At 46.5% G+C, this 17,043-nt stretch overlaps 1 protein-coding gene across 3 annotated transcripts in view; it reads right to left on the bottom strand.

Moving 5' to 3' along the window:
• Nucleotides 1–7,388: 7,388 nt before the first annotated feature.
• Nucleotides 7,389–17,043, bottom strand: part of CMTM4 (CKLF like MARVEL transmembrane domain containing 4) — a 43,652-nt gene continuing 33,997 nt past the window's right edge. For 2 of the 3 annotated variants that reach the window (XM_028143069.2, XM_054710388.1), the window contains exons 2-4: nt 11,755–11,931; nt 9,014–9,112; nt 7,389–7,647 (exon numbers count right to left, since the gene is read on the bottom strand). In XM_028143069.2, the coding sequence (XP_027998870.2) occupies nt 7,483–7,647; nt 9,014–9,112; nt 11,755–11,931 (441 nt within the window). In that variant the 3' untranslated portion in view covers nt 7,389–7,482. The remainder of the gene's footprint in view (nt 7,648–9,013; nt 9,113–11,754; nt 11,932–17,043) is intronic. The other variant, XM_054710389.1, reaches the window with a different exon arrangement.

Below are 17,043 nucleotides of genomic sequence, written 5' to 3'. Positions count from 1 at the left end.
CATCGCTCCCCAAAGTACCCCTGGGCCAATACCAATGAGTGGTCACCTAGAGTTATTAGCCATCTGACTTGACTTGCTTTGTTAGAAAATAATTACATATTCTGGCCCTTCAGAAAGGACAAAAAAGCTACAGTTTTGTTTCAATAAATCCATTCCTTCATGTTGCAATGGCTCAGCTAGTTTCCTCAAGATTTTTCGTGTCCTGCAGGGATGGGGAAGCAAGAGGGGGCAGCTAGAGTGTGATCCCGTAGTGATTTCATCAAGCTCCTCACAGCGGGGAATCTACTTTGTTCAGGCCCCAAACCGGACAGGGCCTGGGAGCCTACCCCGGCCTCCCAACCAATCAGATCCAGTGGAAGGTGAGCCCGGGACCAGCGGGGGGTCCGGCAGCCGCAGGCAGCAAAGCCAGGCCTTCGAACACCTCTGGTTCACTAGCCCCAGACAACGGCCTTTTCACGGGCTTAGCCCCAGAGAAGGGAAGTCTGAGCACCGAGGGTTCTGTTCTGTTCTTTCCCTGTGGAGCCGCGTTCCTCTCACTGTCTGGGGTGAGCAGTATCTCCCTCGACTGAACAAGGGGTTAAAAAATGCCCAATGCAGATACACTGATTAAGAATTATTTCACAGAAATATACTCTCACTCTCAGACTGTTTAAATAAGCAGAAACAAGGTGGGGAGAAAGCAGCAGAGGGGAGCTAGGAACAGCCAGGGGTGGTTTTGTCTTTTTTCTCTTTAGAGACATAGGAGGTTTACAGGGAAAATGGCCAACCGCAAAACCAGCACTGCTGAAAGCAATAGTAAAAGGACACAATCTAAAATCACGCTACAAAAATAGTGTTATCTGGTTTAACTAAATGTACATCTTTCTTTCAATTCCATGATTAACAAGAGTGTTTACGTGACCGACACACGGAAGGCACCAAAGGTGAAGTGATAATTATTTGTCGTAAACTATACAAAGACAGAATTGCCTACTTTGGGAGGGCGGGGACAGACGGTCATACCTGTAATAAATTAGTTAAGTGTTTTTGCCATGGGTTCCTGAACCCTTACAAATTGCAACATATACAAACAGTTTCGATCCCTAGCGTTCTCTTAGAGGAACCCCATCAAAAATCAAGTTATGAAAAGCTTTATTCGCACACGCCATTTCATCCTGAGACAGGATTTGAAGACTCATTCTTAGTGGGTTTACAGGGTGGAAGAGCTGGAAGCAGGTGGCCCCTCTGTGAGGCTGGGCCAGCTTGGGGGGCCTCCCAGGCATCCTGTCCTCAGAGTCAGCTTCCCACAGCCCTTGGACCAGCCAGTTCTCCCTTCAAACCCCGAATATTTGCCTGCCTCACTTCTGCAGAGATGGGAACAGAATCTTGAAACTTGCAAATCGATTCTGGAAAAGGCAGGAAAGCAAAATGACCCACAGAGGGAAGCAGCCCCCAGCGAGACCTGGCCCTGCCTGACCTGGGCACCAGGTCCCCACACAGGCCTTACTTCAGGTGGCTTTTCTAATAAAAGGAGGTGCTTCCTACTGAGTTTCAGATTATTATGGAATCAACTATTTCACACCTTCTCTCCTCTGAGGCACACTTAGGAAAAGAAACTTTCAGCCTCACACTAATCCCACTAACAAAGGTCATCTGAGACAATTTCCTCCTCTAAATGAGAACCATACAAGTTCTGATAGCTCACTAGAGCCCAGGCTATTAACCCCTTAATGAAGGCTCCCCAGCCTTTGTGTAATGCAGCCCAAACCACTCCAGGGTGCCTGAATTAGTCCTGGCATCAAAAATGTATACAATTTGGCTCAGTGCATAGAGCATTGGCCCACAAAGTGAAGGGTCGAGTTTGATTCCTGTCAAGGACACATACCTCGGTTGCAGGCTCAATCCCTGGCCCTGGTCGGGAACGTGCGGGGGGGGCAACCAATCGATGTCTCTCTCTCACATTGATGTTTCTCTCTCTATGTCTCTCCCCACTCCCTTCCACTCTCGCTAAAAATCAATGGGGGGGCGGATATCCTCAGCTGAGGATTAATAACAACAAAAAGTAGACAACAAACTAACCCTATGAAAAAGATAGACTAATCAAGGATCCATAATATAAACTTTATTCTAGCAAACTGCCATTGATTCATTCCAACTCAGTGGGCTTGTGGGTAACTTTTCTTTACCCTTATACCTATGGAATAAGATAAACTAGAAAAAAAAAATCACCCAGATTGAGAAATTATATCCAAATGGAGTAAGAATATAGACTAGACCAAAAAAGGGAAAACCTATTGGGCCCACTGCTCTGTTTCAGGCCTAAGAGGGGATAAGTGCCGTTCACTGGTGTGAAGACAAGTCAAACAGAACATTCGCTTTCAGAAGACAGTTCTAGATCTCACAGATTTTGAGGGTATTTTCTTTCAGAGACAGTTTCGAAATGAAAGAAATGTAAAGGTTCAAATATTTCAGATTACCTTCTCAACCAGACCGTTCTTATGATTTCAACACTATCTGATAAGAGAAGAGGCACGTGATTCTGTAAAGAGCTGGGAAGCTTACAAGGCAGTGTTCAGTCCGAGTCTGCTCTAAGGTGGCACCGAAACCAGAATCCAAGTCACCTGGCCAGACCTGCGAGTTCCCAAACAACATGCAGAGCCCTCCGGGCGCCACGGCACACTGGCCCGACATTCAGCTCCGGCTCTCAAGCTGATTCCAGAACACAAGACCTCACTGTTCCAAAGACACGGGGATAGAAAGGTAGTTAACCAAGTACATCTTCTCAAGACTTCTTGGGTCGGTCACCAGTCTAGTTATCAACAGCCCCACAGCAGACAGAGCCTGGGCCGAGGGGCCCCCTCCTCTCACCTTTCAGACCTGCCCCAGCTCCCACCTCATCACCCTTCTCGTCCTAAAAGTGGGTGCTGATAAAATAAGCAAGACATGGGGAAGAGAGAGCCCTGGGTTCTGCAAACTTCACTGAGAAATAAAAAGTGGGCTGGAGACCTCACAAGCTAATGGCAATCCCTGGAGCAGGAAAGCAACTTTTTATTTTGCTCGAGAGAATCAATCGGCAGCAGCTCTCAACCTAGAAAGTGTTTGTGCCTTTTACTACCTGTTCAATGTCGTCATTTTCCTATAAATAAGATATGGAGAAAACGAGAACCAGGCTATCGCACAGCGACTTCCTGTTGCTTTGTTTTGAACAGGGATGGCACCAGTGGAACCACATAAACAGCCACTGCCTCCCAGAATCACTAAATTAGTCACGTATTGTCTCCACACCCTACTCATCTGTTAGGATGGGTTCTAAAATCCCACAGAAAATCTTACACAGCCGGATATTAGAACTTGGCCCACCTCTTAAACACACGGAGAGGGGTTTCTTCCCAAACAGTGCAAGTGTCTATAAGAAAAGATGAGGCTAGGCCACACGTAGGACACGACAGATGGGGGGAGGGGGAGGATGGCATTCAAGGCTCATTCATTGCAAGCAAGAATTCACAGACCTATGCAGACAGAAGACTGCTCCCTCTCCTCAGAGACCAGCTGTGGCTTAACCCCAAGTCAGAATTAAAGAAACCTTCAAGAAGGTGGATGAAGCTGCCTACTTTAAAAAAGCAGGAATGGCCCTGGCTGGTGTGGCTCAATTGGCTGGAGTGATGTGCTGTACACTAAAGGTTGGAGGGTTCGATCCTGGTCAGGGCACAAACCAGGTTGCAGGTTCTATCCCTGATCATGGTGTATACAGATGTTGCTCTCACATCCATGTTTCTCTCTCACCTCCCCCTCTCTAAAATCAATGGAAAACATATCCTCAGGTAAGAAATGAAAACAGGAAAGCTCTCACCAGAAGCTCGAGCACAGGGTGGAGGTCAGATACACGCCATACCCACCCAGGGGCTTAATCGTTCCTACCAGGGGACAGTAATGGTACCCAAAGGGCCATGAGTGTTGTCCACCTCCCCAAGCCAAGCCCTCAGAGCCAAGCCGGGCCCTCACTGGCTTCCCTGTGGCCAGGCTGGGCTCTGCTGATGCCGACCCTTCAGTTCAGGTTGCAAGGAGGACATGGATAAGTACTGGGACTAGGCAGGCTACTACATTCTTGCCTTTTTCTAGGCAAAGGTAATCTCTCAAATATATTTTTATTGATTTCAGAGAGGAAGGGAGAGGGATAGAGAGATAGAAAGATCAATGATGAGAGAGAATCATTGATTGGCTGCCTCCTACACTGGGGACTGAGCCCCGCAACCTAGGCATGTACCCTGACGGGGAATCAAACCCAAGACTTCCTGGTTCATAGGGTCGATGCTCAACCACTGAGCATGCCGGCCGGGTTCTTATGAGATTTTAACCTATAAATGCCTTGGTCCTTGCCCAGCTTTATAAGGGGCCAAGTGCCTTTGGGCTTTCATGATTGCAATCTCTTTGTATGAAAGGGAGATGGTATTTCCTTTCATGCCTTCATTCAGTGTAAAGGGAAGATAAAGGAGAATCAGAGAGAAAAAATACCACATCCACCAAATCCGTGCCAAGATAAACTTTCTCTGAAGACGTCAGTGTTTGCATCCATCTAAAACCACCAAATGCTTGAGGGTTTCAACCATACAGTCGCTAGGAACAAATTCAAATGCACAAAGCAACTGTAGCTCTCTTCAGGTTTGGCACAGACCATGAAAGCCATTATCATCCCACCAGAAAATTGAGAAACACTAAGATTGCCTCAGTCTGAAAATACCCCAAAACAAACTGACATTGACCCATATTGGAACTATTAAATGCAAAAACACGCTTCCTTTAATTTGCCAGAAAAAGAAGTGCCATAAGCCCCCAGAAATCTAGATTGTCCTGTTTGTACAGAGGCAACGTAAGAAGAACGCAGGTGTCTTTACAGTCACCTGGACAACTTCTCACCACCACGCTGCCACAGGTGACGAGATGGATGGCGGTGCACCACACCAGCGAGAGAGCTAATTAAATAGGAAGAAATATATTTACAAACTCCAAGGGAGAGCCTCATGGCACAAAGGATATTAAATAGTTACAGGGACATAAATTATTCCAAAGATTCTAACCCTAAGATGCACGCTAACTCCCAACTCGCTCTGTGGCACTCGGTGTCACCACTCTTCCTCAGCAATTGCCTTTACAGGGTCCATGGGCTTCAGAACGGCTTCTTGCAGCTGACGGCACAGCCTCAGGAGGCCAGCAGGTTCCTTTTCCCGAGATGATCAACTGGTCCGACGGAAGTGCCTTGGGAAAACTTGGGCAGCAATCCTGCCTGAATGGTATTCTTTCCTTCGATCTCACTTCAAAGGCGGTTTTTTATTGAGGCCAAGTAACATGATTCCCGGCAGGAGATTTCTGATAAAGTCCAGGGTGGTCCTTCCAAGCGGGCCCCATTTAATGCAAGGCCGAGTCTTTGTGACCCTGTTTTTAAAGGGAACTCGCAGAGTGAGATAAGCCCAATTTTGACTAGGCATACACACTCAACAAATGCAAAATAAATACATAAAATGAACAGATAAAATCCAGATGTTAGAATCTCCTAAAAAAATCACTATATAGAATAGGTTCAAAGTTTGTGAAGCGTGACTTGTACTGCCTCAGGTCAGACACGGAGAGAGGGCTCCATCAGACCCTCTGGGCAGCACGCCCCGCTGTGACCAGGCCTGGCTGCCCTCTAGGGGAGCAGAGGGAGGTGAGTTACCCCCAGACCAGCTGGGTCTGCACCCGCAGCCATGGCCCCTGAAGCAGACCAGGGGCTTGCACATGTGACCTGGGCCGGTGCCCAGGGAAAGAACTGCAGCAAAACTCAGATCGTACTAGATGTTCAGTTCAGGGAGCTAACCCCTAACCCCGCCCCCTCAGAGATAGCAGAGTACCATTTCCTAGGAATCCCCAGCCACCTGATCAATCCCCCAACGCTGCTCTTTATGAAGAATGCAATGCCACACACGCATAGACGGACGCTTTCCCACGCATGCTCTCCTCCCGCCACCCCAAATACATTCCCTATTCTCTCTTATCACACAGAACGCTGCCAACGCTGGGATCGTTCACTAGCACAAGCTCCTGGAGGTTCCCGCGTTACTGCAAGATCTTCCCACTTTCCCACCAGCAGTAACTGTTTTTTCCTTGGTGAGGGCTAATCACAAAGCATTAGAGCTAGAGTGAGGTTTGTAAACATCAAAAACAGCTCAGAGTGAAAACCTGACAAATTAAAACAATTTTCCATAAAAGATACAATTAATCTCCAACAGGAAGAAAAAGACAACACTACAGCATCATAGGGGCTCATTTAACTCCTTCACCACAAAAATCTTCACGTTAGCAAGAATCAGTTCAAAAATTGGACATACCTAGATTTCTTCCCAACAACTTCTAAGATGGACGTTCATAGTTAGGACCCTGAAAAGCTTCAATTCGTGCCTTCTCAAATATCAATGGAAGGATGTCATGGTGCAAATTCAAGTATTTTTGAGTCCTAGACAAGTCTACACAGAATCACTTTAGAACTTTCTCAGGTCATTGAAAACTAGCACGTATCTCTAAAGGAGTGTCCCCACCTGCAGTCCAAACGGGCAGGTGTTCCGGCTGGCGGGGTGGACTGCGTTTCTTTCCTGGATTTTACCCGAGGAGGTAAAATGATAGGAAATCTGCAATGCAGCCTCAAAGCATTAAGGGTAGTTAGGAGAGAGAAAAACAAGATGGTCCCCATATTCCTGGAGGAGAATCTGGGATCAGGGAGGTGATTCATTTGAGGAAGAATCGAGTGTTTTCTCAGCAGGTGGGGAGTGAAAGGTAACCCTCCTGCATGTCAACAGTTCTGTGGAGCTGTCCCAAGGGGACACCAGCTTTGCCCATCCCCAAAAAGTCCAGCCCCAGCCCAGAGCTCACCAGCACAGCCATCACTGCAACCCTCAGTGCCACACGTGGCTGCCCGGACCTGTGCTGGCTGTCTCGACGCCCGGGGCATGAAGACAAGCAGTAGGGGAGGATCCTGGCAGCAAGACGAACGCTGATGGAGCTCACCATGGGGGCTGCCCAGGAATCACTGCTGACAGACTGTGCCAACCTTGTACCTTCATGCCTTGACTTCCCCCCTGGTGGCAGCCCCCATTTAATCCAAAGTCTTGACTTGTCACAAATACACATGACAGGGTGGCTCAGAGTCAGATGGGAAGGAAGCCTGTGCTCAGGGCCGGTGAAGACCTAAAGTGGACACGGCAGCCAGGGAGACGGGCTGCTCCCACGGCCACCAAACGCTGGAGAACCCGTAGGTCTCTCCCACCCACTTCTGTCTACACTGCAGGGTGCAGGGGCTCTCCGCCTCACATACCTAACAGGGCCACTCTGGGGGAGGCGGGGGACCTTTCCCAAAATGAACTTTACCAAAGAGGACAAAATTCAGCTTAAACACGTGAGTATCTGTCATGATGAAGGAAAGAAAACTTGATTGAAAGGACGGGCACGAGGATGAGGGAGGGCTCTGGCGGGCCCTCATGTGTCCAGGCGCTGGATCTCCGGGCGCCCATCCACGTCCCGGGACTCGGTGCGGGCTCGGATGTAGTCATTGGCACTCTGCTGGTGGATGCTGACTCTCCATTTCTGTACGGCCAGGAATGTGTTCACCGCATACACCGCTGTTGCCAAGAAGCCAAATATCTACGAGAAACAGGCATGGATAGTCCTCAGACACATCAGCAGTCTACAAGGTGTCTGTCTGGGCAGGACCCTGAGCGGCTTACAGCTGTGCCCCCAACACCTGGCCGGATGAACATTTAGCTGTCAGACTGTGGCAAATCTATAGTCATGTGACCCACAGAAGACATTGTTTTATGTCCCTGGAACTATGTCCATTTCTGCCTGACCTGAAGACAGCCTAAGGTTTCTCACAAAGTATTTTGGATCTTTTTTCTTTAATTACAAAAATGCCTTTTGCCCAGCCGGTGTGGCTCGGTGGTTGAGCGTCGACCTATGAACCAGGAGGTCATGGTTCGAATCTCAGTCAGGGTATATGCCTGGGTTGCGGGCTCGATTCCCAGTAGAAGGTGTGCAGGAGGCAGCTGATCAATGATTCTCTCTCATCATTAATGTTTCTACCTCTCCCTCTCCCTGAAATCAATAAAAACATATTTAAAATCAATTAAAATTTTTAAAATGCCTCCTTTACAGCACCTTCATGGTCACTGGTCCCAGATGAGAAAATACATGTACACAAAATCCCATGCACACAGAAAACCAGGGGCTCATGTGTGAGCCCAACTCAAGCCAAAAGGCCTGATATTCCAAAGCACAGCCCTCAAACCCCCACCTGCTCTCCAGCTGCCTGTCACCGAGGCAGCTCCGGGGTGAGAAGCAGCAGGTTTGGCTTAGTTAACAACGACTGATGCATCTACTGAGTGACACCTGGGAGAGCAGCTCGTTTAATATTTTTCATGAACCTTTTAATCCCCCCATTACAAAATGCTACATATTCTTGGTAAATACAGAATACAGAAATGCAGAGCACAGAGACAATCTTACATTATCTGCTTCCCACCCCACCCCCCATGGCATTCTACCCTGAAGAGCAAAAATGTCATCTGACTACTAAGTGGTGTCAAGACTGTGCTCTTCATTAAGACCTCCACATCATTAAGACCCGTAGGCTGGAAAAAGCAACACCACTAACAGACAGACATCCAGGGTCCTGTTGGAAACAGACTAGAGCAGTGGTTCTCAAACTGGAGTGCGCCCCTGAGTCAGCTGGAGGCGGGTTAAAACACATTTCTGATTCTGCGGCTCTGGGGGAGCCTGAGAATGGCATTTCTAACGAGTTCCTGGGCGATGCTGAGGCTGCTGTTCCGGGAAGCACACTTTGAGAACCATAGCACTGAAGGGACTGGGACCTCCATTGGCCCAATAACAATTTCATTAGCAAAGAAAAAGCTAAAGGACAATGAGTAGGACATATATAAGGGGACAGAGGACAGCAAGTGACAAGAAGTATACACATCAGCCCATGTTTTAACCACCTGAGTTCACCTACCACGGCAGCAATTTCTGCTCCGGCTTTGTGGTTTAAAGCAGCCAGCACAATGGAAGCAATAAAGAAAAAGAAAGTGCTGAGTCCAGTGTTGACCAAATCCTAAAGAAAAAGATAAACAAAATCACTTGAAAAGAAGCATCTCATGCTTTGCCCTGAAAGCCACTGAAGAACTTTCGAAACAAGAACAATACCCAGCCTCTGTGCTGGCTCCATAGTTTCATCTCAATGGCCTCGGGGGTGTTGGTTGTACAAAGGAAGGCAAACACCATAACTGTGGATGATGCTACTGGATAAACCACACGGCAAAACCCACGTCACCATTTCTCAATGACTTATTACAGAAACGCAAACTGCTAGCCTATCGAGGACATGCACACTAATTACCACTTAGGGTTCCATTGTTGTCTCTTAAAAACTCATTCAAATCATCCTGGCATGTGGAAGCTTTTCTGTAGACATGTTTTTATTTCTCTTGCGTGATCACATGATTTTATTTATTCTATTTTAATATCTATATCGTCCAGTTTTTCTATAACAACCACTTATCACTTGCACAGTTTAAAAAGCTTAAAACTAGAGTACTGCAAAAGTTAGTCGGCACCTGCTGCTTGAGCTCCTTGGCCATGAAACAAAACCAAGGCTCTTAATGTGCGTTGTTCTACTTATGCTAGGGGGCACCCCTAGGCATGCCCTCAGCTGTGGATTGGGGGGGGGGGGCGGATATTAGTCAACATTGGTACTTAATTTTTAAAAAATACTTTTAATGGACCCTGGCTAGTTTGACTCAGTGGATAGAGCGTCAGCCTGAGGACTGAAGGGTCCCAGGTTTGATTCCAGGCAAGGGCACATGCCCAGGTTGCAGGCTCGATCCCCAGTAGGGGGTGTGCAGGAGGCAGCCAGTCAATGATTCACTCTCATCACTGATGTTTCTATCTCTCTTTCTCCCTTCCTCTCTGAAATCAATAAAAAAATATATTAAATAAAATAATAAAATAAAATACTTTTAATGGGATATGTACTCTATAAGATGCATGTTTTCCAATTTGCCACAGCTGTCCCCACTCCCTGCTGTCTCATAAGCAGCCACTCCATGTTTCCTGTTTGGCCCCTGAAACACCCGGCTGCAGCCCTCCTACGCTAACAGAAGCAAAGGAAGGTCACCCTCACATACCATGTTTTCGAGTCCCTCCTCCAGTAACATAGTAGTGAGTACAGGTGTGAGCCCAAGTAACTCCAATAACAGATCAAGGGGATCTGGACTAGAGGGTGCTAACTCCAGGCCTATTGGCCATATCTGGCCCACAAATAGGTTTGATTTGCACAGTGTTCAAAACAAATTTGAACAAGCTAATATTTATAACATCAGAGGCCTACACATAAAAACTAACATCTAAAACAAAACAACAACAAAACCCACAGAGCCTGCATTTTGTTTGGGGGAGGTTTATGAGGTTCTCTTTGCTATCTGTCTACTACGCTATCAATTTAGATCACAACTCTGTAAGCATTTTCCTACAGATAACACAAACTTAATCTTAAAAATAGTTGAGACATTAAAACCTGTCATAAAAACTCAGACAAAATGCCTCCACTATCTTGAGGTTTTAGAGTTTAAATTTATATCACATTTTTCTCAGTGTTCAATGCTGAGACAAAACCAACTCAGTCTTCAATGTCTTTAACTTTTCTGGTTCAGCTCTGCTCTTATTTTTCCTCCTAAAAGAGTCTGAACAACACAGAGAGCATCCTGTCGGAAGAACCTCTCCTCTGGGCACCCCACAGGACCACAGGGGAGTGGCCCTGCCAGGCAAGGTGACCAGCTCCGGCCTCCTCCCCAGCTCCCTCACCCGGGCCACACTTCCATGGTGCTGCACCAGCCAAAGAGAGAGGCGCTCTCCCGAGGCAGCTGGTCTCAGCGCCCTCCTCTCCTCTGCTGCCCTCTTAGAAGCTGTGGGGCCCACAGGGTCCTCTTCCCACGGGCACAGAAGGCTGAGGCAGCTGACTGCTTGCCTGCGTTTCCCTCACCGATTCCCTCTGAGCTCCGTCACATGCTTACTTGCAAAGAAATACCAAGAAAACCAAATGCTATTAAGTTTCCTCTCGTTTAGTACAGTAAAGACAAGACCCACAAGTCCAGGAAAAGGGGCCTGGGAGTGACCAGCCAGGAGCTTCCCATGCTGATTGGAGGGTAAGGCTGTCAAACAGGGTTAAGAACCCAAACCACAGGGAGAAGAGGACACATTTCCACTCAAGACCGATCAAACACTAAACCTTCCTTCCAGTCCTCCCAGTTGCTTTGAATTTAATAATATCCCAAGGCTTTGCAAGTTATTGCCATTTTCATTCATATTTTCAATTCTTCCCGAATTAATTCTTTTATAAATGGCTTTTGGGTCCGGTGTGAAAAATATGCAAAAATGCATTAATTCCATTGTCTCTTTCCCATATTCTGTACATATCGACATCACTAATCTTCTCAGAAGATCATGAAATTGAAATGACATCTTCAAAGAGGTCAAAGTAATTGTTAGGATGTTTCTGCCATTAGTGACGATTCCATTTAAGTTATAGTTTTATTCAACTCAGTAAAGAAATGTAACATTTCACAGTTGAATTGCAATGGAATATTTCAGTACCACAATGAACTGGAACCAAGCACAACATGGAGAGGTTCCCACTCTCCCTTGGGGCCAAGCAGCAGCCGATCCTTTCACAGTCGGAGGGTGGTGACTTGTACTCACCGTCAGGTTCCAGTTGATCTGGGGGATCCTCATGTGAAGGTTGAGACTGAACAGAATCAGCAAGACTCCGGTCACCACAAACGCACTGCAGCTCACAAACTCAAAAAAGTACAGGCCTTCACACGGGGAGCATTCCATGATGGTCTCTATGCAGATGAACGCAATCAGGGCCAAAATCTAGGAAGAAGATTGGAAACATAACATGTGTATGTAGGTTTAGTACACATCCGGGGACATATGTGCCTGCCACATTTATTTATTTATTTTTAATGTATTTTTATTGATTTCAGAGGGAAGGGAGAGGGAGAGATAGATAGGAACATCAATGATGAGAAAGAATCATTGATCAGCTGCCTCCTGAAAACCCCACACTGGGGATTGAGCCCGCAACCTGGGCATGTGCCCTGACCGGGAATAGAACCGTGACCTCCTGGTTCATAGGTGGGCGCTCAACCACTGAGCCACGCCGGCTGGGCTGTGCCTGCCACATTTAAATAAAACCCACCACCGCCACCCTATGCAGCCACAGAGTTTCCCTCTGGGGACGGCAGTTATCATGTCAGGAGTATGACCTGGTTCATTGCTTCCATGAGGGTGTAAAGGTACAGAGCCGTTATCAAATTCCTCGTGTGGACAGCTAAGCCCCACCACAGTACACTGAATCCAGTCTGTCGCGGTGTGGCCCTTGCGAAGAAGCAGAAAGTAATGTCTCTGTGATTTTTTTAGTTCTATCTCTGCCATGAGTAAGTGGACACTGTCTACACACGTTTCTAATTTATAGTCTCTACTCTAAAAAGGAGGCCCATTTAGTTAATTCATGAGCTATGGTTTTTAAAAGTTTATCATTCGACTGGATCACAAAAAGACAGACTGGAAGTTGATAAAACCATTGTTAAATATACCAAAAATAGAATCAATTTCTTTCTGAAGGATCAAAGTTACAGTCTAGCAATATGTCCCAAGAGATTGGAGACCAGAAAGTCAAACAGATATCAATGGAAATTACCAGGTGAACTTTGAAAGGAAGAATTCAGGAAAAGGAGGAAGCCCAATCAAAGGCTGAGTTAATGGTCCTGTGATCAAAGAAAGGCGTGGAGTTCTCACACCTAAAACCAGATTGGAATGAGCTCCTGGCCTCTACTTCACCTCTTTAACCAAGCACCTCACAACCTACCTTAAGTCAAGCCTACAACAGTTTCCAGTCTAGACCTCACCCCAAAGGTCAAGGACGTACAGGAGGCAGCTCGGTGGTTCCAGATCTGTCCTTCAAGCCTCCTTCAAGCTGGCAACATCAGCAGAACCTCTACTTCCCCCTTCCTTGACCTACAGAGTCAGAATCTGCATTTTTGACAGGATCCTCAGATGATTCAAGCATGGAAAGCACATGCTGTTCTGGGGCCCTTCTCCGCCTACTGTAGATATACTCATGCTTTTCAATGCTCTACTCAATGCCACCTCCTCCCCGTGCCTTCCCTGATTGTGTCCCTCCCTGCCAGACATTATCTGATTCCACTCTCTCTCAGGAAAGTTTGCTCCTCTGTGATTGAATTCTACCTTTCTTATGCTTAGCACTAGTGGCCTGATGCACGAAATTCGTGCACTTGGGGGTGGGGTCTCTCAGCACGGCCTGCGCCCTCTCACAGTCCGGGAGCCCTTGGGGGATGTCTGACTGACGGCTTAGGGAGAAGGCCTAAGCCAGCAGTTGGACATCCTTAGCGCTGCCATGGAGGCGGGAGAGGCTTCCGCCACTGCCACTGCACTCGCCAGCTGTGAGCCTGGCTTCTGGCTGAGGGATGCTCCCCCTGTGGGAGCACACTGACCACCAGGGGGCAGCTCCTGTGTTGAGCATCTGCCCTCTGGTGGTCAGTGTACATCATAGTGACCGGTCATTCTGCCATTCAGTCGATTTGCATATTAGCCTTTTATTATATAGGATTAATGATACAGCCAGGCCATCTCTCTCTACTCCCAAGATATTAAGCAACATAATTTGCACACAGTCAATAATTAGGGGCTCATGGAGTCACTAAAAACCCATAAAACAATTCCTGGTGTACTTGTTAGCATCCCTACAGAAAAGGAAGGGTAGCTGTGCTTTTTCCACTGCCAATACTTTCACAGAAAAAGACACCTTTTTCCAGCAGTATGTGGTATTTTCACATCCTATCTAATAAAAGAGTAATATGCAAATGGACCGTACCTCCGCTATACCCATAAGCCATGCCCACCAGCCAATCAGGAGCGAGTATGCAAATTAACCCAACTAAGATGGCTGCAGCCACGGAGAGAGCAGGAGGCTTGGATTTCCCCAGCAATGGAGGAAGCCAAGCTTTCCGCACACCCTGACCTGCCTTGGCCTCCTCTCAAGGCTACAAAGTTTCAATTATAGAAGATAAATAAATCCCAACAAAAATGGCTGCGGCCACGGAGCAAGCAGGCTTGGCTCTGCTCAAGGCTTCAAAGTTTCAATTATAGAAGATAAATAAATCCCAGATACCAAAGCCTCCGCTTGGGTCACGAGGGGGCGTGGCTGGCCTGCAAACCACCACAGGCCCCTCACCCAGGCCGCCCCACACCCCAAGAGAACCCCCACCCTGATCCGGGATACCCTTCAAGGCAAACCAGCTGGCCCCCACCCGTGCACCAGGCCTCTGTCCTATCTAATAACAGCCTAATATGCAAATTGACCATCACTCCAACACACAAGATGGCTGCCCCCATGTGGACACAAGATGGCTGCCACAAGATGGCCAGCAGGGGAGGGCAGTTGGGAGGGACCAGGTCTGCAAGGGAGGGCAGTTGGGGGTGATCAAGCCTGCAGGGAAGGGCAGTTGGTGTGGACCCAGGCCTGCAGGGGAGGGCAGTTAGGGGTGACCAGGCCTGCAGGGGAGGGCAGTTAGGGGCAAACAGGCTGTCAGGGGAGCAGTTAGGCATCAATAAGGCTGGTAGGGGAGTGGTTAGGGGGTGATCAGGTTGGCAGGCAGAAGCAGTTAGGGGCAATCAGGAAGGCAGGCAGGCAAGCGGTTGGGAGCCAGCAGTCCTGGATTGTGAGCAGGATGTCCGACTGTCCAGTAGGATCGGACATCCCTCAAGGGGTCCCATATTAGAGAGGGTGCAGGCTGAGCTGAGGGACACACACACCCCCGTGCATGAATTTCGTGCACCGGGCCTCTAGTTTCTATTATAATCAGCAAATCAAAGATATGGGTGTTTAAGCACATACTTTGTGCTTCTCCTAATGGCTCCTTATTATCTACAGAACCATAGACTTTAATTCTCCACCTGAATTACATGCCTGACTTGCAGGCAATTCACAAAGAAATAGTTCATATAAGGGAAACTCCTAAACTTTTTTTACCCCTGTAATTGGATCTAGCAATCTTGGGCAAGAAATAACACACTATACTGATGAGTTACAAATGTTTCTGGTATGCTAACTTCAACCATATTTGTGTGGGAAGGTAACACCTACATTCTTAAATATTAAAATAAAAATGGTTTCAAGAACATGCAAATCTAATAGACCATTTAATATAGCAGTGAACAAAACATAAAATTCCCTGCTCCTTAGTTCATATTCTAAAGAAGAGGTTTTTAAAAATTAAGCCCTGGCTCAGCTGGTTGAGCATCATTCCATGCACCAGGAGGTTGCTGGTTTGATTCTGGTCAGGGCACATGCCCGGATTGTGGGCTAACACCCCAGTAGGGGGCGTGCAGGAGGCAGCCAATCGATGTTTCTCTCTCATCAATGTTTTATCTCTCTCTCCCTCTTCCTCTCTCTCTAAAAAAAATAAATTAAAAAGCATACAAAAAATAGCTGACACATAAATTGATATTAAAAAGCTGTCAGATTTCTACAATTGTGGCTAAGTATGATTGGCAGCATCAAAAAGTAGGAAGGGAGGGATGGGGGTTGGCTGATTAAGTTACTATAAAACATTTAAAAATTTTCTAGTCCATGTTGTATCAACTGTCAGGACCTTTCTGGAGGCTTTTGTAATGAACAGTATCACTCACCAATACATAGTGGCAGGCATATAGTGGGGTTGGGTTTGTGCTATGAGATTTTCCCAAGGCAGATTTATCCTCAAGATGATGAATGAAGCTTCAGAACTTCTGAACTCAGCACTTAGCACTCCAACTTCTTGACTATCTCAACTCCTTTTGCCAGGTGGTGATGGAACAGAATAAGCATTTTGGGGATTCAGCAAATTAAAAGTTGAGTGAGGGATACGTTAAATTGGGGTTTAGCTTTCACTTTCATGCATATGGTTACTATAGCTTTCCCACTGTAAGAATGGCTTCCAGATATGCTTTGATCTGACATCATAATGAAGAAACAGGCCCTAAAATTCACAAGATAAGTGGGTCCTACAATGCCACAGAAGTATGTCGGTAGTGAAGGAGAAACAGGGTTTGAAACATATGGAGCCAGAAGCTAATCTGTGGAGAATTCTTCAGATCATCAAATGCAAGATACTACAAGTGGACAATTGTGGTTTCATTGGTATCTAAATGGAAGTTGTGCCCTATCGGGAATATATTCAATAATGCAGTAATGCAATTATAAACACATTCAACATTGTCTCCCTTTTTGTTGGGAATCACATGAAATAAAATTTATTAGAATTCCAGGGTCTGTAGGGCAGAAATCTGTGGCAGTACTACAAAGAGCGAGTACGTGTGTAGGAGATTACAGTTCATGCCTCCCAATCTGTCAGTTCACATCGTGACATATCTGACAAATCTTGAATTGACAAGGTCCGACAATCCCAAATCAATGACACATAAAATTGCCTCCAACGCATTGAAACAGCCTAAAGAAACTAATGTTCCAGTGACAACCTCCTACACGTATTCATCAGAAAGTCAGTGTATGCAGTGTAAGAGCATATTGATCATAAAATGATGATGCGTGATACAATGCAGTGGCAATCTAAAATCTGAATTGCTCAGACATACATCTACTAGTACATTTCAGATTAATTTTATATACTTTTTCAGAATTAAGTGACCATACTCAAGTTCAAAAATGATCCATCTTAGTGGAGGCAAAAATAGAAAGGGAACACTTTTTAAATTTGTAATTTAATGTGTTTCTCATTCTAAATATTCACTACTGTACCTTTATATATTTAATTTTGTATCTTCTTCCTTAAAGTGGGCCTCCAAATCATCTGTGTCTCTAAACCTGATCTACTTCTGAGTTTAGGCAACGAAAGGTGAGTCGATGAGACATCTGTTACTTCTGGCAGCAGCCTTTAGGAACCATGAACAGTTTCACCACGC

This window comes from Eptesicus fuscus, chromosome 21, assembly GCF_027574615.1.
Source record: "Eptesicus fuscus isolate TK198812 chromosome 21, DD_ASM_mEF_20220401, whole genome shotgun sequence".
Classification (NCBI taxonomy): domain Eukaryota; kingdom Metazoa; phylum Chordata; class Mammalia; order Chiroptera; family Vespertilionidae; genus Eptesicus; species Eptesicus fuscus.
The sequence above is the reverse complement of the archived record's forward strand: the minus strand, read 5'-3'. Positions and strand labels throughout refer to the sequence as shown.